Here is a 22,391-nt window from a genome sequence, read left to right as displayed (position 1 = left end):
CAAGAGACAGAATACACCACTCATACACATCCAGAAAGTAATAATAAAAGCCCATCAAGAATTATAGTTTATTTCAGGTTCAGAAATGCAGCATAACATTTTTACAGCAGGTGTATGTGATGCTCAGTAATGACCACAGTTTCGGGAATCCACTCACTGTGCTCAAAGGTCAACCAGGAACCATTTACAGATTACGAAACCAAAGGCAGATGTTTTGGCTCACACGAAGTAGGGCATTAACACACAGAGCAAAAAAAATCAGAAAGAAATTAAGCGTTTGCTTCTTACAAAAAAGAAGTCATCGTTTACCCATCCTGGAAAAGTAAAGAGACAGCAGTAAAGCAAACGGCCGGCAAGACGGGACAAATCATAGATCAAGCAAGAGTGGAGGACTGTCTGGACGGGAGGAGCCATCAGCATCAGCTCGCCTGCAGACAAAGCAAGAGGAAAGACAGGCAGAGTAACATTCATTTACACAAGGGAGCTGTTCTGCAAGAGCCTGGGAGGAGGGGCAGTGCCACAGCGGCAGGAGCTGTGACAGAAGTGCACCGAGAGGCTCCCCGGTGGCACAGGGACAGAGTAGGTCTGCTCTCAATTCAGGAGGTTTGGGCTATTTTAAGACAGAAGGACAGAACTAGCCAGGAATCTCAATATGCTGTACACATCATGGTTAGTGTAGCTGTCTGGAACAGAGAGGATAATATTTTCTACGTTATACTTTAACACGAAATGCCATAACCTATAATGTATCTTCTTTAATATAATAAGTAATCTACTTTTAGGAGGCTTACTTAGAAAGTGCAACAAGATCAGCAATAAAATAAACACACATTAACTATGTACATAATCCTTTTTGTTGAACATACAATCTTTTTAAGCCTAGCACAAGATCCCTTGAGATCCAAGGCCGAGAGCTATTCACGGCACACGCAAGCTCTTCAGCTGATGGTCAGCCATGGCGGGGTGAGGTGGAACATGTTCTCTAGGCAGAGACCCAGGCCCAGCCTAAATGCAGTACTAGATAAGCACCCTCCTGAAACTTAGCAACTACATCACCCAGATTTTTATGTACCTCACGTAAGATCACAAACACCGGTGTTGCTTCATTATTGCTCCACTACGCCCTGGCTATCTGAGCTGTGCCAGAGGAATCAGAGAAAGGCAGAGCAACCTGCACTTCTCAGATATGGAGGTCAGGCTTGGCCCATCCCACATAAGGGGGTCTGCAGAGGTTGTCAGTCCCTCTTAGCAGATCCACAGGGTGCTTGTCCTGCCTTCGGGCATGGAGTGATTTTTGCTGCCAAGGCTGCTCCTCCGAGAACAAGGGACAGGATTGACGGGACTTGCCAGCACCAGAAGTGAGCAGGACAAACAAACCCGTTCCGGGCACTGTACAGCAGAAGGAAGTGGGCCAAGGTTGGAGGACAGTACTTACTCAATTGGATGTGGCAATTTCTTAGGAAGCACTTAAATGTTTTTCCTAGAAACAGTTCTATGTGGTTTATTCTGACAAGTGTATACGCAAGAAGAGGTGAAATCATCAAACCCTGGATTCGTGCTCACTGTTATTTATTAACCTGCACACCTAAAAGCGTTGCATTTAGGGCACAGGGTCAGATTTAGATGAGATCTGAATGAGGATGCAGAGGAAGGAGGGCTGTGCAGCTGTGTCCTGCACCCTCAGCATCAAGCACAGAACCAGATGGTGCTGACGCCTTGCTGCTGCCTCCTCCTCCTCTTTGGGTAAATCCACCCTTGAGAGCTTTATTTACAATTCAGGATTACTGCTGAGAAATAGTTTCTTGGGGGCAGAGTTAAGGACAGTGCTGAATTGTGCCACCTACTTCCTTATGCTTGGCAGAAACAGTCATCAAAGTAAATGAGGGAGTCTCAAGCAGAGAGGATTTAAATCATGTTTTTAGGCCAGGATCTATGTCATCTGATTAAGGCTCCTAACTTACCAGCATTACCCTCGTGTCCCATGCAGCCACACTGGTCTGAATCACCTCCAGGAGGTGACGCTCTTCCCACAGAACAAAGGACAACTGAGCCGAGGCTTTGGGTATGGTGGATAAACTCAGACTGTGGCCTTGCAATATCATAGAATGGATTGGGTTGGAAGGTACCTCGGAGCTCATCTTGTTCCAAGCCCCCTGCCATGAGCAGGGACACCTTCCACTAGACCAGGTTGCTGAAAGACCCATCCAACCTGGTCTTCTATCACCAAGTGAATTTTAGAATTTGGGGTTAAAGTGATTTCTGTGGCTGAGGCATTAAACCTGGCTTTCAATCAGCAGGCAGCTGCCAGTCAGTAACAGTTCTGATAAACTATAGATAGGTGTGCTGGCCATGGACTACTATGGCTGTTTACAAAAATTATATCCAACAGATGCATTGCAGGTTACAGCAGAGAGCACTAAGCAGTGGAAAGCTGTGTAGAAGACAAGATGAATCATCAAAATATGGGGGGGGGGGGGGGGGGTTTGGTAGTAAAAATTAGTATGACCGTAGTGGTGTTTGCAACCTTTTTTTCCCCTGAAAGCTGATTCTGTGCACTTGGCGTTGGAGATGTGGGCCTGTTCCCCAAACAAGCACCAGCCACTTAAGCAGTCTGCTGAGATCAACAAGATGCCAGTGTTCTGAAAACTCCATCTTCACTGTGCATCACATGTGACCTCTAGACTCCCCAGGCATGTGTCACAAGTATGAGGTTGACAGGAAATTAAAGTTAAGCTAACATACAAATCATGATGCTTTCCCAAGCTCGTCTTTCTTCTACAAGCTGAAACATGATTTGCTGCACTGGTGAGCACCGCTAATCAGCAGCCTGGGAATACTTAATAGGCTAAATCCCCATTTGTTGTGGCTCTTTGATTGGATTCTTTCTAACCATGGGGCTACAGCATACTGGAGCCCTACAAGCAGTCTCAATAAATACATTTATTAGACTGATTATACTGGGGGCCTTTGAAACCACCAATTGCTTTGCTAGGGATCTGTAACCATAATTGTAATAGCAGCAATTCATGTTTTCTGAAGGAACAAGGCCAAATTCCTCTCTAGTTTCATTCTGTTAACTCAGTAAGTTCTAAGCTTTAAGGGTGACACTGACCCTAAGTGTTTAAAGTGAAGTAATGCAGTTAAGACAAAAGGTTTTTATAATGCATTAATTTATAATGTGCAAAACAAGAGGCAGAGAGGACCTCTGCAAGTGAGCAGCTGCTAAAATAATCCAGGATGCACAGCTGAGCACTTCCAAGAACCTAGCTGGATAGAAGCAACAGTAAACCAAGGTGTGCATGTAATGCAAAGAGAAAATCTTTACATAGTGGGCACAGGGGAACTTCATCAACTGGCATGTGAAAATATCACAAATACCTCACATCCAAACCAGACCCTTGGGAAGCTCAGCTGCCAGTCTAGGCTGGAGCTCTGTGAACTGGCTCACATGGTGGCCAGAGGAGTGGGAGCCCATGCTCAGCTTTCCATGTATCTGTATCTCTATGTCCTTCTGTGTCACAAAAGGACCAAAAGCAGTGCTCAGTTCCCTGGATCCTGCCACACAGCACATTTCCATGCACTCACCCCCCTCCAGGGCTTCCCAGGAGCGCAGTAGGAGCAGGAGTGTGAGCAAGCACTGGCAGAGGGCAAAGGGAGCTGGCACATGCTGCTCTGTCACACACCAGCCCTTCAAACCACCCTCTCCCATCCTGGCTGCAGGGTGAGAAGGCTCCACACCAAGCCCTGCAAGCTGGGGCACCCCAGCCTGCTCCTCACCAACCCAACACAGTTGGCATGTCAGCTGTCAGGGTGCAAATAAAGCAAAACATGCCTTGTCCCACACACACCCTGCTTGTTTAACATTCCTTAAAACTAAACTTTGGATAAAGAGAATTTATAGGAGAAGCAAGCCCCTTGCAAAAGAGACCTGGAAGTGTGGGGCTTTCAGAAGAGCTTGGTAAGAAACCACATGGCTTTTCTTTGCCCAGTTTAGCCATTACAAGGGAAAATAGAAAACCTGGAGGGCATAAATAAAAGCAAGATTCCATTCAGGTAAGAGGAAAAAAAAGCAGCAGATCAAATCAATACGTGCACAAACACACACAAAGTCAAGCCCTCTATTTGCTGTAGAGGACTGTGAGCACAGTTGCCTGGGTGGAGATATGTGTCAGTACGTTAGCTAACATCAATTATTGCAAAAGGAAAAGTCAAGGCAGCACAGACCTTCCTCAGACATTTAAGACCTCATAAACAATGCAGAATGGACAGAGTATATCAGTAAAATTGGTTACTTGCCTATAGATGTCCATACATGCGACTATACATTGGTTACTGTGACAGTTACCAAGCAATTTGTTTCCACATATTTGGTTAACAATGAATGACATGCCAGAAACTCCATTTAGTCTAACAGGGATGAATCTAACGGACGGATTACAGTGGGCCGAGTAGGTGAAGGGGGCGGTCTTCGACTGGAGAGAGAGAGAGAAGAAACAGTAAGCACAAACACTGAGCACAAACCTGGCATCTCTGGCTGTTGTTACATGGACATGCACATGCTCATACACACAACAATCCTGTTTCCACGTACACTGAAGCAAGACACCTCTTAAGCATCCACAGTAAGGAAGGAGGCAATGGGTTTGCCACGTGCCTACCATGCCTTACCGCTCTCACCCATCGCTGTCCACAGCCTGGGGGTTCTCCACACAGTTACCCTCTTGAGCCACGCAAACCATCGGGGACGATTGTTATTCTCCATTTTTAGGGGTCAGTCCCAGCCTGGACAGCCACACAGCAGTCTTACAGGCACATTTCAGAGCAGGCGACAGGACTTGGGAAAACAGCTTACAACAACTTCAGGTCCGCTTTGCAGAAGCAGGAAAACCTGCAGCTTCTTGCATACCTGGGCAAACTGTAGCCCTATCAATGTGCCTGAATTTGAGGCACATTTTGAGACTTTATATCAATGCCCAGTTATGAAAATGCCAGTCATGGCTAGAGCTTCTGGATTCATTAATTTACCACTAATGCATTTTTCTGACAACTTCAGGAAGTGCTACAGAGTCACAGATTTTTTGGGAAGACTTAGGTGCCTTCATTCCATTTTCCTGTGTACTGCATTTTAATTTGGACTGTGTCATCCTCTGATAAGAGACCCCAGTGCAAGAGTTAGCAGTAGTGTGATCTCCAAGCACATTCCACCTGCAGTCCAGGCTGGCACCTACCCCTCCCTCCCTTCATCCAAGGATGACACACCAACTCTGCTGAAGTTATAGACAGAGTCCCTCTGGTAGCTGTGTAACACTTTACCTTTTTGTGTGCAGCTAAGGTCCACATCAGTGCTGTGTGGAGGTAATTCCATCAGCTTAGTTACAGAGAATATTTTGTTGATGCTGCTTTCCACCTGGGATAAAACATCCCACTGCCAAGCAAGGCCCATGCAGATTCTGAGCTGACAATTGGCCTCCAGTGCCTGCACCAGCTCACACAGTCCTGCCTGACACTGCTGTGTGTTGTATAAACAGCCCTGAGAGACTGTTCCTCCAAGCTGGCCTGCTCCCTTAGCCAGCTGTGCAGCACTCTCCAGCAGTGTTCTGTTGCTGCAGTTATCCCAATCCATGTCTTACACAGTGTTTTCACTCCCACTTTCTTTAGCGGGAAGTACCAGCTCTCTCTCTATTTCTTAACCCAGCCCAGATTACCAGGAGAGCTCATGGCTGAACCCAGGCTCTAAGCAAGGTGGGAGCTGAGGTTCTCTGATTCCCATCAGCTCCAGCAGAGCTCATTAATGGTCCAAACAAACTGTGCAGCCCTTCCTAACCCGTCCTCCACCTGTGCAAGTAGGGACAGTTCTGGCTCTGAAGAGGCTTGCAAAGGAAATGCGTCTCATTCTGCTAAAGCTAAACTGAAGATGAAAATAATGTAACAATATGTTAATTTTCTTTGAACTGGAACAAAATATGTGAGACAAATTTACACTTGACAAAAAAAAAAAATCTCGTTTGTCTCAAAGTGCATCTTGTGCGACAATACTCTCTTTTGGTGAAGAAATGAGAATTTTAATCCCTACCATGCAACAAATACAAAATATGCCAACTAAAGCATTCAAGTAAATCAACAAGCTAAAAAAAAATAGGCAAAATATAATTTCTTCATGGTGTATTTTTCTTACAGGAAAAATGTTACTGTGTTAACTATTGTTTCTTGTCTTGCTCCAGTGTAGGTCTTTTGGACCCATTTCCAAAATTTGTAGTTTCATAAAGAACCACTTCTAAGGCTCTGCATTTCTGCTGGGTTGCATTAAATTATTCCTTTGTTGAAATGCCTCACATTGCATTGTTTAGCGCTTACTGAAAACATCGTATCATATGTATACAATTTACAAACAAGGGAAAATGCATACAGCTGCCTTCATATCAAATTTAAAAGATGCTAGCCCAAACATGCATTCTAATACCAGGTTAAATGCAGCCCACTGGATTCAAATAATGCAATTTAGCCAAATTGCTATTTAACACAGCAGGATCAGAAACTGGAGAGCACAGTGGGAGGATTTCCTGGATATAATCAGTCACACCAAACCTGAACCAAAATCAGGCCTGAGCACCATTTCCTCCTCGAACCAGAGATATTATTGCACACTGACCGCTATTTTGAATTTCCATTCAAGTCCAGTGCAGACCTGAACAGAAAAATTTCCCATTAGCTCTTTCCCACTCCAGAGTACCAAGCACTTCAAGGAGAAGTCGATACCCCCAAGGGGACCCTCTGATGAGGAGCTGCTGCCGAGCCACAACAGCCTGCTTCTCCCTGTGACACTGCCCAAGAGTCAGGTCTGCTCAGCGAGGGGACCCTTCAGCGATGCTCTGTCCCAACTGTGGATACTCCCAGCAGTATCTGGGATGCTCCGATACAAACACTTGTGTGTGTCTTCCCAATGGGCATGGGCAGAAATGTCCATGAGGAATGGGCTTAGCCCTCCTTAGTTCCAGCCCCTCAAGGGCTCTGCCTGCTTACCATGCACTTCCAGCTCCTTAACCCTCCACACCACGACCTGGGGAGCAGGACCTCCGCCTGTAGAGCACAGGTGCCCTCTAGAGGAGTGGCAGATGTTTGGGAAAGGCAGCACTTGGGAAAAGACCTGCAGTAGCACCATTCCCTCCAGCCCTGCTGCTGACAGTCTCCTGAGCTATCTGCAATTCCCTGTGCCAGCAATGGAGGAAGGGGGACTGTGTTCCCAAGGCCCTGGGCAGAGCACAGGGGGTTCAGCTTGGGGGAGAGACCTGACCTTCCTTAGCCACTGGCACAAAGGATTAACTGGCACGAGCTGGAACTCAAGTCCACGTGAAGGAAAGAATAAACCCTGAATTTGCCTGTCTTAGATTTCGCTGTCAGGGTGACAAGTCATTCTGCGACCATTTCTACACTGGGCGTAGGATCCAGACCTTTTTTCTCCCCTTGACAAGAATCTCAACCCCAAAGACAGGAGGAGAGGCCAAGCCCCCTCCCTGGCTCCTTTACGCCCGGAGTGGTGGCTGGGAGCCCACAGAGAGGTGCAGGAGCCTGGGCCACCTTGAGACAACAAAGCCAGCAGCCAACTCCAGGGCAGTTCCACAAAGCGCAGCTCTGAGGGAAGCCGAGCGTGGTTTCGGCCCCATCGCACCCCGAGCAAAGGTTACCCACGGGAGCGCTGCCAGCCCCTCCGAACGCCGAGGAACCCGGCCTGCAGAGCGGCAGGGGGAGCTCCAGCCTGCCCGGGGACCGGGCGAGGGAAAACCGGGGAAAAACAACCTCCCCCGCATCCCTGCTCCGCGCTAGCTGCCATCTCAGTGAGTAAATACGTGACTAAGCCCAATTAAATGTTTAGTCTGAGGCCAGCAGATGATAGCGGCGCAGACGGCGCGGGCTGAGGTTCTGCGCGTTATCGGCGCGGCTCCCACAGCCCGGGCAGCGCTCGCCGTGCAGAGCTGCTCCCGGCCCCGAGAGGCGGCTCCTGCTGCAGAGAAAGCTCCTTAGAAAAATGTCACTGCTGCGGGAAATCCTTTTGCTCATTGTCGCCAACATTTCAGCTGGGTTTTCGAGTTTTGGGGCCGTGTCCCGCTGCCTGGCCCGTTTAACTCAGTCTGTTGTCTTGGGGTTTTTTGGGGGTTGTTGTTATTTGTTTTGCTGCCTTTTTTTTTTTTTTTTTTAAAAAAAGGAAACTGTTTGTAAAAGTTAGTGCTAAAGGGGCAGGAGATCATAGGTCCCCCCCGGGGCTGAGTAAACGAGTCTGCAAAAAGAATCAGTTCTTCTAACTAGCACACATTAAGCAGACATAAAGAATTTACCAATGAAAATTGTGGACTAAGTATGTATTTAATAACTCCCTGATGTTGCTCCAGAGACTCCTCCTTTGAAGAGCTCAGTGGGGTTTTGAATGAAGGGGAGCTCTTACCCCCGTGCAAAAACTTTTTTAAAAAAAGGAAAAGTTTTTATATTTATTTTTAACCTAAGCAGCACCCCCCATGTTTCCAGTTTTAAAAGAACTCCTAAAAGCTTTAGCTAGGCAAATGCAGAGCAAAAGAAACTAAATAAAGCAAGTCTAGACGAAAAATTCGATCAGAAACATATGGGAGTTCTTTGAGCCTTTGCCTTTTGAGAAGTCCTATCGCTCCCCACACGGAGTGCACAAAATGTGCTTTCAGTAAAGCATGGCTGTAATTACCATGGGAGGCCCCGCTCGAAGATGGCTTCTCACAGCACAGCCAGAGGACTTCTAAATAAAAGGCTTTCATTTCCACTTATATTTGACATTCTTGCTTCCTTGTGACCACCAGAGAACACTTGTGGAAGGCATGTACAGAGCTATATTTTACAATACATCCTATAGATCTGAAGCTGTGAACAGAAGTCCGTTATTCTCTCCCTATTCCATCATCTTGGTTTCCCTATAACACAGCCCTCTCAGAGCACCCTGATATGTGACATCGTCTTTGTAGAATTTAACAAGAAAATACTTAAAATCTCTAAGCAGCTTTAAGACTGACTGCAGGCAAATTTGTTTTAGGTGGCAGAACAAACCTGGATGTGAGGCATAGAGGATAAAAGAGTGACTTACTGCAGGTGAGGAATAAATCTGGTTTCCTGTTAGGGTGATTATTTAGACAGACGAATTAGCTTGGTCTTGAGATAGTTATAATGCTTTGATTGATTTTATTTTTATACTGTTTCTCTGGTTTTCTCTGTTTCAGTAAGATCCTGAGAGACCTACACCCTCTACTCTTTCTGGTTCTTGTATCAACTTAACTTTTATTATGGTATCTCTTGACCTCCATAAGCCTCAAGATTTGGAGGACAATCCAAACCAGAAGTGAAACTACCAGATCCATCGTGGTTGAAAAACAGGGCAAGACATGGTTTGTAGACCTAATTAGTCTTCAATCTGTGCATGCTTAAACTCTTTCTGTCCTACAGCAGATGCAGCATGGCTACTGCAGAGTCTCCCAAACATCAAATTGGGAGCAAGTATCTGGGGTGGAAGTGGGAAAGGCATGGGGAGGAAAGGCACTTGATCCTAGTGACACAGGTCATAACAAAGCAGGAAAAACGAAAAGGATGATGACATTAGGAGGAGTAAAGCAGGAATCACGGACAAAGATCAGGAGGAGATGATGATTGCGAGGGAAATGAGAAACCGCACTCGGTGATGAAAGGAAAAAAATAGCTGGGTAATATCTGCCTGAGATGGTCCCTTTTCGCAGTGTAATGATCCGAGAGAGTGAAAATTTCTCAGATTTGTTTCTGTACTGGAAAATGTCATTTTGTTAAACACAAAGTGTCTGTAGTAAGCATTGCCCACAGGATCACTGTCATCGGACAAATCGAGAAGGGAAGCCCTCAGGCACAGAGCACAGCTTTTGAGGGTGCCTGGTAGTTCTGAGCAGTTTTCCAGCTGAACTCATGTCAGCCTCTACAAATGCACAGAGGGCATGCTGAGACTGTACTGCCAGGGACGGCCTCGGCCATCCTTACAGCTGAACCCCAAAACTGCAGATGACCCACCTGCACAAAGCTCTCTCAGTGGAAGAATTTTTTTGTTCACTGTAAGCAAGTTAAGGTTATTAGATTATGCTGTTTTATCAGATATCTATTTAAGTGAAAGAAACAAAAAAATAAGAGTGAATGGGAAGAATGTGTCCTTCCACTGGCCACCACTACACTGCAGCAATATAAATCTCCATTAATTCAAAGGCTTACACTGTTTGAAAGCACTAGGGTTAGTGGTTCCACTGTGTGTGATTTAACTTAATACAGATACTCCTTTCAGAGGCAAAGTAGTCCAAAATATGATGTTCCAGCAGAATAATTTATTATCTACAACTCGAGCTCCGTTTTCTATATGACCATCATAAATTAACATCCGTCACACACACATACAACTATATTGTATGTTTATGTGAACACTGCATTTTCAAATTAGTCATTTCAGGGAATTAATGTGTCATATGAAAAGCTCAGCTTGAATAAACACAAAATTAATTCAACAGAGTGACCAAGACAGACTATTATTCTTAAGAAACTGTGTGTTCTTGTTTGCCCTTCAGCAGGGAACATGCCAAGTAAGCAAGTGTGCAACACATCTGTGGAAGACTGTCCTCTGTCCTGACCTTTCAGAAACCTTAGGTCAGGATGGTCCAGAGGGTCAAAACTACCCGTGAAGAAGAGAAAGTTAGGAGTGCTGAGCGATAACATTCAGAATGCTGTTCTGTCCACAGAAGATGACACAAAATCAGCATGAAGAACGCCTGATCTTTTCACAGTAGCTCAAGACTTGTGCACTGCTCTGTGTGTAGCTGCACTGTTTGGCATCAAGGTGAATCATGTACCCCACTTTTGAACACCACATCTACTTCTGCCTTCTCTGTTCTTCCTTCCTACTCAGCTTTGACCTTCCTCTGCCCATTTGCCTCTCTCCTCTTTACTTACCTTGGTGCAAGAAGGGGAGCAAATGTCCTGGTTGTCACCTCCAGCTGGAGTTGCACCTCTTCTTGTCCATGATGCCAACTAATGGGATTACCAGTGTCACTTGTTAATGGAGCGCCCTCATTCACTACAGATCCAATACAGCTCGCAGGGGACAGGAGAGTTTCAAGACAGCCTTTCAAGATGCCTGCAGGTGCAGGAAGTTCAAATCATCACTCTTTCTCTCTGTTTACTCTCAGATGTTTTCTCTTCTAGCATAAGGCAGGCTAGAAATGCTCTGCTATTTGCCCACTCTTTAGACAAGGCAGAAATTCCCTGCTCAACACTGTAGCTCTAATCCTGCAGTGCCTTCATGGAAGCTGTTATTAAACTATTCCATTATGAAACTAAGTCATTTCTTGGGACAAAACACATATTCGGGTTCCTGTATTTTTGTCAAACAACTGCTGTTGTTTGATTCTACTTTCTTTTTCCAAGTAGAGAGATGTTAAAAATAAAACCACTTCCTTCTGCTAACAGTATCTTGAGAGAGAAAATGCTAAGGAAGGAAAAAAAAACCCAAACCAAACCCAAATTTTTGCTGAAATTTATTCAGTGCATCAGCTGACACTCTACTATCTTTGAGGACTGCACTTGCAACATCATCTTTATTCCAGAATCACTTCTTTTGATGCTTTTCAGGTTCCTTGCTTTTCTGTCTTCCTCCCTCTTGCATCTTTGCATCTTTTTTACTTACCCTTTCCCATCACATAGGTCCAGACTACACTAAGAGTAATGAAATCCATTTCTCTGCCTGATCCTCTTTGCTGAACTTTTAAAGTGACTTGGAACAATCCCAATTGAATGCCATCTCATTTTAAAAACAATTTTATGTTGAATGAGGCAGGAGCAAGTAGCTCAGGAACAATACTCAAGATAATTACAACTACCTGAGATGCAAGAAATAAGATCAAACCTAAACCCTATGTAGAACAAGTGATTCTTCAGATACTTTTGTTCAACTGCCATAGTGTACTCTCCATCAGAAAATTCCTAAGCCACTGAAGATATGGACAGTCTGCCTGTGGCTGATGAAAGGAGATGCTGAGAGAAGTTAAGAGTCAGTGGCAGCAGACATGGTACGTAGGCTGTAATGTCCGGCATCCCATGAACTTTGTTTTCCTCAATCTTCAGCACAGTCAGCTGGAGGAGAGGTGTATAAAGGAAGGCAGGAACAAAATCCTACTGCCAGTCTAAAAGAAAGCCATCCTTGTAGGGGCAGCAATCACTGCAGCTCCTGGAGCAGAAGTGAAGACCCTCCTGTATCTCTCATGGCATTACCGTTCAGGCAGCTGAAGAATCAGTTCTGTGCAAATGCCATTCCAAATTTCTCATAAGATCAGTATTGCATAATTACAATGAAACCACAAGACTTGCTGTAATGTGACATTTTACATGTTTTTACAACCTGCTGTGACCTGCTTTCTGGCCAAGCCCTCCAATACTTCTCCTCATGCAATGCTCCTTCTTGCAGTGCTTCTGTTGTCCCTATTCATTGCAGGGGCATTGGACTAGATGACCTTTAAAGGTCCCTTTCAAATCAAACTATTCTGTGATTCTGTTCCTTGATTGAAGCTGCAAGATGAGCCCAGGTTTGCACCTGGCAGTTTGACTGCCCCAAGCCATGTAGCTCTTGTTTCTGATGGGTGTCACAGGCACTGCCACCAGGCTGCTGTTAAGAAAGATTGCCAAATATTGCATTCTATGGCTTGAAAATGGTCTGAAAAATTTTAAAAGACAGAAATGCAAGGTGACAGATTTACAAAGGTGGCAGGGAAGGGAAGGGATAAGTTGGAAAGAAACCAAGACAAGATGGTGAGAAGGAAAGGAAGGAATACATGGGGAAGAGAGACAAATGTACCAGGGAGGAAACCAAGTGAAAGGAGGAGGTGAAGCAAACAGGATGGTCAAGAAAGGAACAGAGAGGGAAAGGCTGAGAAAAAAGGGAAAATAGTGAAAAAGGAGCCAGTGGAGGATGGGAAAATGCAGAGCTTCTTTCTAAGAGATAAGAGAAAATAAATGGAGTCTGCTGCTGCTTGAAGCAGCCAGCAGCAGAAGTAACATATTACTGGGTGTGCATTTAAACGAGAAATGTACATTAGACTGGTAACAAATTACACAGGGCTGTCTTCCCTCTGGGCAGAAATCACAGAAAGAATAACTGATACTCTCATAAGTCTTGTGATTTTGGGGTCCTTGGACAGGCCAAGTTGGAAACATACTGACTACAGAAGGGCAGCATTCCCCCCTGTGAGGGGCTCTGGCTTTGCCCGTGTAGCTGTATATTCTTTTGATCACAGACATGAGATACAGAATTAAGTTCAATTATTCTTGGGCTTTCTTTTCTCCTCAGGTTCAGCAGGATTTTGAAATCTGTCCATGTAACACTTTCGTCTCTTTGCTTGCATGAAACAATCCTAATTGTAGACTATACTTTTTGAATGTAACTTTTGCCAAAGATCCGCCAAAGAGGACACATGGATGCTGGACAGAGAGCTGTGCTCTCCTGCGTGGGTGTTCAGATTAAGATCATCCAAGTCAGCATGCAAACACTCTAAGGTGGGCACTCACTCATCCTGCCAGAAGAATTTGGTGCAATGGCTATTTGATTACAATTTATATTCCATTAAAAAATACAGTAGTAAGCTTTTAAGGCTGCAAGGTCAAACTTTAAGGAGAAAGAAGATTCCCAGGCTCAGGCAGGATAACTCTTCTGGCCTTATATGCCTACGCACTATGATAGATTTTATTCAGAGGATCATGTGCAATTTTTGCATGGAATCCCCTTACTGTTCAATGCACAGTGTTAGACATTTCATTAAATCTTTTCAAAGAACTCTAATCCATAAAAATCCATTACAGAAAACTTAGTGAATGGTTGATATTTGGCAATCAAAGAGTTGAGTGTGAGCCTGTGGGCGGGGAGACATCAGGCAGTAATGCTTTCTGCAGTGCTCCTGACTTTGTCTGAAAATTTCTAACTGCAGTTACTGTCAAGTAAAAGTACCTTTTTGTGCCAGTTTGGCAGAAATATGTAATGATGGCTTACAATGTAGATTAGCTACCAACACAGCAGGTCATGGAATTAGCCTTGGTGGCATAACAAAAGGGAGCTGCAGGGCTGCCACCAGCCCTTCCCTGCTGGCTGGCTGGCTGTGAGTTGAAGTAAATTGTAGGGACAGTATGTGAGCAGCACAACATGAATTCTCTCCCCACTACTTGCCTCACATGTAAAGACCAGCCCCAGCCCCTGGAGACCAGCCCCAGCATGCCTGGAGGTGACACACGTGCTCCAGGGTTTCACATCCTGTGGGGTCACATTTGTTTCAGTGACAAAGTGAGTAACCATCTCCAGTGCTTTGTTGGGAAAGCCTTCATGAATCCACAGTAGCACTGCAGAGCCCGACACAGGGAGAAAAGGGGAGCACCCTCCCACCCCCACAAACGCCATGGGCTCTGCTGCCAGGAGAAAAAAACATTTCCAATTCAATTGTTTTCCTTGTGGCAAAGCTGAGATTCCCATTCAGGACATTTAAAAGCTATAAATCAAAGCATCTACAGTAGAACTTAAATTGGTCAAGATCAGGCTTTCCACACAGGCAGGCAGACTCACATCATGGTAAGCTGAAGTGGTTCTAGTGCCTGCTTAAAGCTGTCTTACCAAAGCAAGCACACAGCTGCATTTTCTTTCAAAATACTACTGCAGCCTTTTAAGAGAGAGGGGGAATAATCCAGATTCTGGCAGGGGGAATATTTCACAAATCATATATGCTTTGGCATCGAGCCCTTAAAGCCAGGGGCCTTTACTCACAGGCTGTGCTGGGAGAGATCCACCCACCTCAAGTGGGATTAATTAAAAGAGGCATGTATCATGCAAATAGTTTCTGTTTCCTTACAGAAATATTCAGAGCACATAACCCAAACCAGCTTTAGAATCAGAGCGAAGCAGCGAAGAAAATTATTTCCTGCTCTCCTAACTCTTTTCCTTTCCCTGTACATTAAGGGAGGAACAGTGAGAAAATGCCAAGAGCTCACAACTTCTGTACAATTCCTTTGATTAAATGCTAATAAAATAGAAGAAAAAAATTGTGTTTTCAAAGACGGGTTTTATCTCATTATAAGGTGCCAAATTTTCCACACCAAATGTGTGCTAATCTGCTCATTGGACAAAGAGTCCAAGTTTTATCCCTGAAAATGATCTTTTTGTCTTGAAGCAGAACAGGAGAAAATGGAAATCCTGTATTTCTTCAGCATGTCAGGATTTTCAGCTCCATGTGAAAGTGATAGGGGCTGCAAGAGAAAGTTCCTCTGGAAAGTAACTTTAAAAATACTACTTTCTTCTCAGGAAGCTAAACTATTTCCCTAGATAAGAGAGATCCCAACACTTCAAGGAATCACTGCAGAAAATGGTGGTGGAACAGTCAGAGCACAGAGCCCCAGTTCAAAAACAAGTCACGGAAAAAGCTCAAGTTTCCACAAGAACTCTTCCTCAAAACTCTTTTTCTCCCCTTTTAATTTCTCAGACCTGTTTTCTGAGTCAATTTCCTATGATCCTGCAAAGGCTGTTATTAAAACCAGACCAAGCGTAGCTGAAATTCCAGGGCTCAAAAGAAACATTTAATAGGCGCAGGAGCTGGCCACACTGTCCCCCTCAGGTGATTTCCGCTGCAGCCCCTTCCCAGGGATTTCCTCCCTCGCAGTTTAGTCAGCAGGAGAAACCTGAAGTTTCAGCAGAATGGCAAACCTTTCCGTCATTCTTTAGCAGCTGAGATTTTTTATGTCTGAGGCTTTCATAGCTCTAAAAAAGAGAACTAGGATCCAGTCCAGAAGATGTGTATTGCAGATTATTTTTTCCACAAAAATGTCAGGCAGTCGCACATTCAATTCTGTATCCAGCTACAGTATTTTAAAATCACTGACCTCCTTTATCTGCCACTGCTTTTCATACCACCAGTGGCAGTCCCGAACGGAGTTGTTCCCAGCCTACTTACCCACGTGTCTTTTGAGTGCTAGAAAATTCCTTTCTGGTCTCCATCCCACCTATCACTTTGGCATGAAAAAGATGATCATCAGACATGCTCTTGGCAAGCCACCTCAGGAAAGCAGTGTCCATGCACAACCACAGGCGGGCAGGGTAAAGGAGACATGCTGGTTTGCAGGGCGAGGGGAGAGGAGCCATGGTTCTCTCTGGCAGCACAGCTAGCAAAACACTGCACCTCATCCCTGGATCTCAGCTCTGATTTGTCCTCTGATGGCACAGAGGAAACAGCAGGGCCAGTGCCCCTTGGCTCAGCCCCAGGCTCTCACCGAGGGGATGATCCTTGGGCTTCTTCCCTTCCAGCGCAAAGTTTAGAAAGGCAATTCCAGGTTTCCCCCCAACGGTCCCTACTGCAAGCTACAGGATATCCACTAAGGTGAAAGAGTGTTTCATGGTTGGGCACTGATGCAACAACACCCTTTTCATAGCAAATATATAAGAATACTTCATTTCTTTGATAGACCTCATTTATTTATGCTTTCTATTATGAAGGGTAATTATATTAGAAACACTGAGCCTCAAATTTAAGTTACTGACAACTACGACAGATCTCACATATTTAAAAGAAAGTTCTCCTCCAAAGCTTCTCTTCTCAATTACCATTTTTAAAATTGAAAATGTGCACATTTTATTTTTGTTCCTATTTAACTGGCTCTTTTTTTTCCCAAACTGTGAGTACTTTCAATGTAACAGTTAATTTATCAAAAATGGAGAAACCCCTTTGTTCCAACATTGCCTTATCTGCCCACGCCTCTCATAATTTAGAAAGTTTATGAATCCCTCCAAATCAGAGGCTTTAATATATATATATATGTAAGTGATTATGTGTATTACATCATTGTGAAAATAAACATTAAGGACATTTTATTCATATAACTTATATAAAAAAGCAGTTAATGCATAGAAAATTATACAATATGCAAAGCTACTTTAAAAGGTCCTGATAAATGCAAAGCCCTGGAAAGGAAAGGAAACAATGCGCTGAAGATAATCTTGTTCCTTAACTAATTGCCTCATACCATATGATCTACTCTGTTAGACAGCTATGGACTGTTTTTAAATGGCTGTACATTACTGGCTTAGCAGGACAAGAATCAGACTCCTACCAGTTTGTTCCACTGGTTCTACAAGAACTGCTCTCATTCTCTCCCAGAAGAGCCCTTACTTCCTCTGGTGAGGATTCAGAATGGCAGAAGTGAGGAGCTCTACCCCTGCCCCTCTTCCGGTGGGGGTAGGTGACCGACCTCTCTCTGAGCCCCTGTGTGGGTACAACACAACCAGAACTGGGGTTCATAATGTAAGCAAATCAGTGTCTTCCAACTGACTGACTAGAATGTTTTAAAATTAAAAAATCTTCCTATCTTTCCAAACAGGGTATGTGCTAAAATTGGTTCCATAAAACACCTTTGGCTCTGCAGGGAATGTCCAGTTTTGCTTTGCGACAAGACTTTCTTAACAACAGCGCTTGACTTCACAGTGCAGAGTCTGTCTGTTATGCCAGAGGGAGAGAACCATGCCACCACCAGGAATACCAAACTTCTTACCTTGGGACACTGGGAGGAGCCCGGCTTGGCCGAGAGGGAACCTGGGGAGGTCCTCCATGGGCTTCACCACTGGGAAACGGAGGCAGTGCTCCTGGGCGGAAAGGGACTGGGGGAGCCCCTGACTGAGGGCCTGGAGATGGGATTGCAGGAGCGGGTCCTCGGCCCGATAAAGGTCTGGTTGGGGGATTGTTTAATGTAGGTCTCCTCGGAGTTGAAGGACTTGGAGGAGGTGATCTAGTGAAATATCAGAGATTTTAGAAGTTCAGTAAGGTGGGGCTTTGGGTTTTGGGTTTTGTTTGATGTATTTTATTTTACTTCAAACAAAAGTTAAAACTTAGGACATGTTTTTTCTTGGCATTTTCCTTTGCTGTCAATTTCAGAGGATTATACAATTAAGTCTCACATGTTTGCCACTGACAACATACAAGCAAAGAGGTAAATATAATGTATTTTATTAAAGTCCTAATAATGTTTTGTTAAGTGACATTTCTAGGACATGGAGCCTGCAATGCTGAATTATTATACCAGCTTGCAAAAGGAGGCCAAGTGGATACACAACTGGGGTGACAGAGGCAGCTACTATTTGAAGCATCAGACAAGCTGTAAGTCCACTGGATGGTTTTTGCAAGGCAAATATCCTGTCTGGTGCTCACATAAACATATCCACAAAATATGTATATATGGGAAAATGTTTTGAATTTCCTCACAGATGTCATTAAAGACCTGGAGGAGCATCTTCCCAAAAAGACAGGCAGGGAGGGAGCTCCTGATGCTGACTACATCTGCCTGTCCTGAATTTCATGGTAATCCAGATTTGAGGCTCCTCACCTGCGTGCCTGCTGAAGCCACGAGTCATCTACAGGAGGGGGAGCAGGGGTTGAGACAGTGCTTGTGCTGATGTCCCCAATGATGGCCAGGGCCTCCTTCAGGGCCTGGTACATGCGGAGGGTCTCGTCCCGCCGCTGCGCCTGCTCAGCCGACTCCTCCATCAGAGTGTTTTGGTCCTCAGAAGAATACAAGTGAGCCAGGAGCTCTGCGTTGATAAATTCTTTTACCTATTTAATCAGACAAAAGCAAAAAAAAAAAAAAAAAAAAAAAAAAAAAAAAAATCCAAACCACCAAAGAAATAAACAAAAATCTCTACAGAAAATACAACACTGAACAAATTCAGGGGGAGATCTATGGAAGCAGGAGACTTAATCAGTTTTTCTTACTCCCTTACACCGGTTCTAGTGGTCATGCAATTCTACATCTCTGAGGTGACACCTCTGCTTACAGTTCATTTCAAACAGGCTTCCCAACAGCTCCCAGGAGCCAGCTGGCATTTTGGGCCATTTCTAAATGGCTGAATGGGAAGTAAATGGCAGTACCATCAGATATAAATTCCTCATGGAGTGGGAATTTTCAGGCTTTATGACATACCTGTCAATTATTTTCTTAGCAACAATTTACCCTACTGTAGACAGTGTCTTTCATTTCCAGCAAGTCTGTCAGATTCTGAATAACCCATCCACACACATTCAAACTGAAGGGAGAAGTCTCCAAGTAATCTAATTTACTATATTGATTTCCTGCTATGCCTGCCCTGGTTATGGAAACCTGGGCCACATTAACAGACATAAAAAGCGAGAGGTACTCTGATTAAATAAGACTGTGGTAAATAGACCAACTGCTGACCTACTAAATCCTTGCATTTGAGACTTTCGTTGCTGTTCTGATCTATTTCTCATCTGGCGCTTTGCTCCAAAAAGCTTTTTTGAGCTGGAGATACTGACCATAATACATTCCCAGGATTCTGATTACATAAACCTGAGCTCCATTTGCACATGGGTTTCTGCTGGTTTTGTGATTTAAACCCTGACAGTGAGACTAAGGCAATGTTTGTGTTCAGACAAGGTCAGTGAGAGCAGTCAGACAGGACATACATGGGACCCTTTCTGGTCACCAGCAACGAGAAGACAGCCAGGACAGACCTCACAGGGAAACAAAACCATATTGCCTGGGCTTGGCTGTCATTTCCCATTCACGTATGACAGGAGATGCACAAATTCTTAGCAAAGCCTGCAAAAATTTTCCATGAGCTTCATGCTGTTTTCCAGTAGATGGTACTGATCAAGAGCCAGAGTACACTACTTTCCTTATGATTGCCAAAAAACTCCACATTAAAAACAGATATCATAGTTAAACAGCATCACATTCTGCTCAATGAAATGAGCATTTTAATGGCATCACTTCAAAAAAAAGAAGTTCTAAAATTAGATTAAGGCCAGAGCTGATTGTAAAAGCATTGTTAAACCACAAATATCTGTTTGAAAAAAATCAGCCTGTGACAATTATCATGAGAGGTCTGTCACTGGCAGGGGATTTGAATAAATCCCTGAACTAGTCTGGAAAGGGAAGATTGCTGTTTTAAGGATGGTTCTTGGATCAGCCTCCTGCCCTCCTGTGCAGTACTAAACAGAGGAAGATCTTCCACAAGAGCCACTTTCTCCAGCTTGGAAATGGAAGGGAAAATGATGCTTACTCACACGATTGTTCCTTTTGGGAAAGCAGACTCACACAAATAATTAAAACATTTTCCTTCACAGACATCAGGCCTGCAGTCAAAGCTGAACTGTAGCAAGCATCCAAAAGGCCAGTGCCCCAAACTTGCCCTGTCACTCTGAAATGGGGTAAGGTGGGCTTGGAACCTCATCAGCAGGACGACAACACATGTCACTGCCTCAAATGCAGTGACAACCCATTCCTTTACCTTCATTTGGGCAGTAATGAGTCCTTTGGAGTTTTTCCACTTGGCTGAGATCACTATCAGCACTGTTTATGGAGCATACACTGACTACTCTTAAGACCACCCCTCTTGTATAATCCAGGATACCAAGGCACCATGAAATACAAATTTGTATATGTGTGTTTTGTTTGGCCATTTTGAATTGGTAATGGTAACTCAATGCAGTTCTGTGTGGTAAGTGTATTTTCTTTTAAGGTAATCAACATCCACCCTAGGGGAAGAACAAGGGATGCACTTGGAATACAATAATCTAGGCTTAGGCCCCAAAATATGCTCAGGGACAGCATCTAATTATTTTCTGTACACTGAGTTTGAATCTGATACTTTCGTTGAATTGTAAGTACTTGTTAACAGGCCCACAAAGTGGAAAGGAAGTTCTAGGAAAACTTGGGAGGTTGCAATTGTCATGGAAACAAATTCCTTGGGATCGATTTGTTTCCAGAGTTTTGGAGGCAACATGATGGGGCAGCAGAAAATACAGAATATGCTCATTAAGGGGGAAGGAGAGCGTTTTCACTTAACTCCTGGTGGATGGGTTGGACTTCTGAACACTCCAAGGAACACACACACTAAACAGGACCCACCTTCCATCACAGCTCCACTCCTTTCCAGATCTTTGTACAACCTTTTGGCAGGACTCAGCACTCTTAATTTGACCATTTCTTTCTCTTTTTAATAGCCCTGTTTTTTTAAAATTGCTGTTTTAGCTATTGTTTTCAATGTGGTAATTTGCTGCCTATGCTGTACAGAAACAAATTCATTAATGCTTGTAGTGTCACTCTTCACAGTTCTTTAAAATGTTTTGATTCTTTGCCACAAATTTAAATTCTAGGATGGAGGTGTAGACCTTAGCTCACTAGGAAGCCCAAATGCAGCTTGGGAGTATGACGTCAACTGAAAGGTAGCTGATATTTGAAGTGTGTGGTTTCTGTGTACCACGGCCAGCCAGCATGGCAGGCTTTATCAATGTCACTAGCAGCTGATGAGATTGAAAGTACAAAATCTTACAGTAATCTACTTCTGAGGGACGCACACACTTCAGAGACCCCTAAATGATTCCATATGAAGAGGTGAGTGGCAGAAAATTTAATGTAAGCTTTCAAGCAACTGCTCACTGAGCTCTGCTGTTTATGAAATGAAAGCTAAACCCCAGCCTTTCTAAGGGCACTGGAGATAGGCTAAGTCAAAGCAGCAAGTTGCTAGCAGTGATCTGGAAAGAGCAGTGAGAACACACACTCAACTTAGGAAGTCTAGAGCATGGCTGATATCTAGAAAAAAGGGCAGTTCCATTGTTCCCATGTTTTTTTGGAAAAACTCACCCATAACTAGAGCGTTACTTAGATCCTACCTCCCCTAAACCCAAAGACATTAATGAAAAATCTCTTGCCCTCATGCAAAAATTCTGCTCATATTAAATGTACCAGGAAATCCCACTGAAATTTCCTGTCCAACCACCTAACTCTTAAGTGCAACACAAATTCCATAGGGCTAATGAAATCCATCAGATGAAGGCTTGAGGTGGCTCTGAGTCAAAAGTAAATGCTACCTTCTAATCACATCTGCCTCACAGCATAATGCACTTGTAAAGACTGATTGGTTTGATGACCTCTCAGAAACGGTGCTGTTCAGAACTAGCAGGAGCTGTGCTCTCCATTAGTAATTTATATGGCACCAGTGGCTCTAATATTAAGCTTAGTTTTCAACAAGGTCCATTCAGAACTCTGCCAGGATGTGAAGGCTGAGATCCCACTGCAGTGGAAAAACAACAGTATCTCAAAGTCATTTTTTTAGCCAAATAATCTTCAGATCTAAGAAAGACACACACAGTAAATCAACCAACCAATCTGCTTATCTAAACAACAGTGTCCAAGGCTTCTAGATTCATTCCTTGAAAATGGTAACCTGCAAATATAAAAAAACCCAGACAAAATAAGAACTGCTTTATGAATCCATGACAAAGGCCTGCACATTGAAAATCAAGGAAGCACCACTCTGCTCTGTTGCTCTCACAGGCTGC

At 44.1% G+C, this 22,391-nt stretch overlaps 1 protein-coding gene across 15 annotated transcripts in view; it reads right to left on the bottom strand.

The window, feature by feature from the left end:
• Positions 1–22,391, bottom strand: part of DNM3 (dynamin 3) — a 180,834-nt gene that overhangs the window by 1,882 nt on the left and 156,561 nt on the right. For 6 of the 15 annotated variants that reach the window (XM_032118653.1, XM_032118656.1, XM_032118655.1 and 3 more), the window contains 3 exons: positions 18,415–18,641; positions 17,587–17,820; positions 11,701–12,676 (listed from right to left, as the gene is read on the bottom strand). In XM_032118653.1, coding sequence (XP_031974544.1) covers positions 12,550–12,676; positions 17,587–17,820; positions 18,415–18,641 — 588 coding nt within the window. In that variant the 3' untranslated portion in view covers positions 11,701–12,549. Of the gene's footprint in view, positions 1–37; positions 4,473–8,169; positions 11,153–11,700; positions 12,677–15,521; positions 16,098–17,586; positions 17,821–18,414; positions 18,642–22,391 lie in introns of those variants that run through there. The other 9 variants (XM_032118660.1, XM_032118661.1, XM_032118662.1 and 6 more) reach the window with 4 other exon arrangements.

Source organism: Corvus moneduloides, chromosome 9 (genome assembly GCF_009650955.1).
Source record: "Corvus moneduloides isolate bCorMon1 chromosome 9, bCorMon1.pri, whole genome shotgun sequence".
Lineage (NCBI taxonomy): Eukaryota > Metazoa > Chordata > Aves > Passeriformes > Corvidae > Corvus > Corvus moneduloides.
Note: the sequence above shows the minus strand (reverse complement) of the source record. Positions and strands in the feature narration are given on the sequence as shown.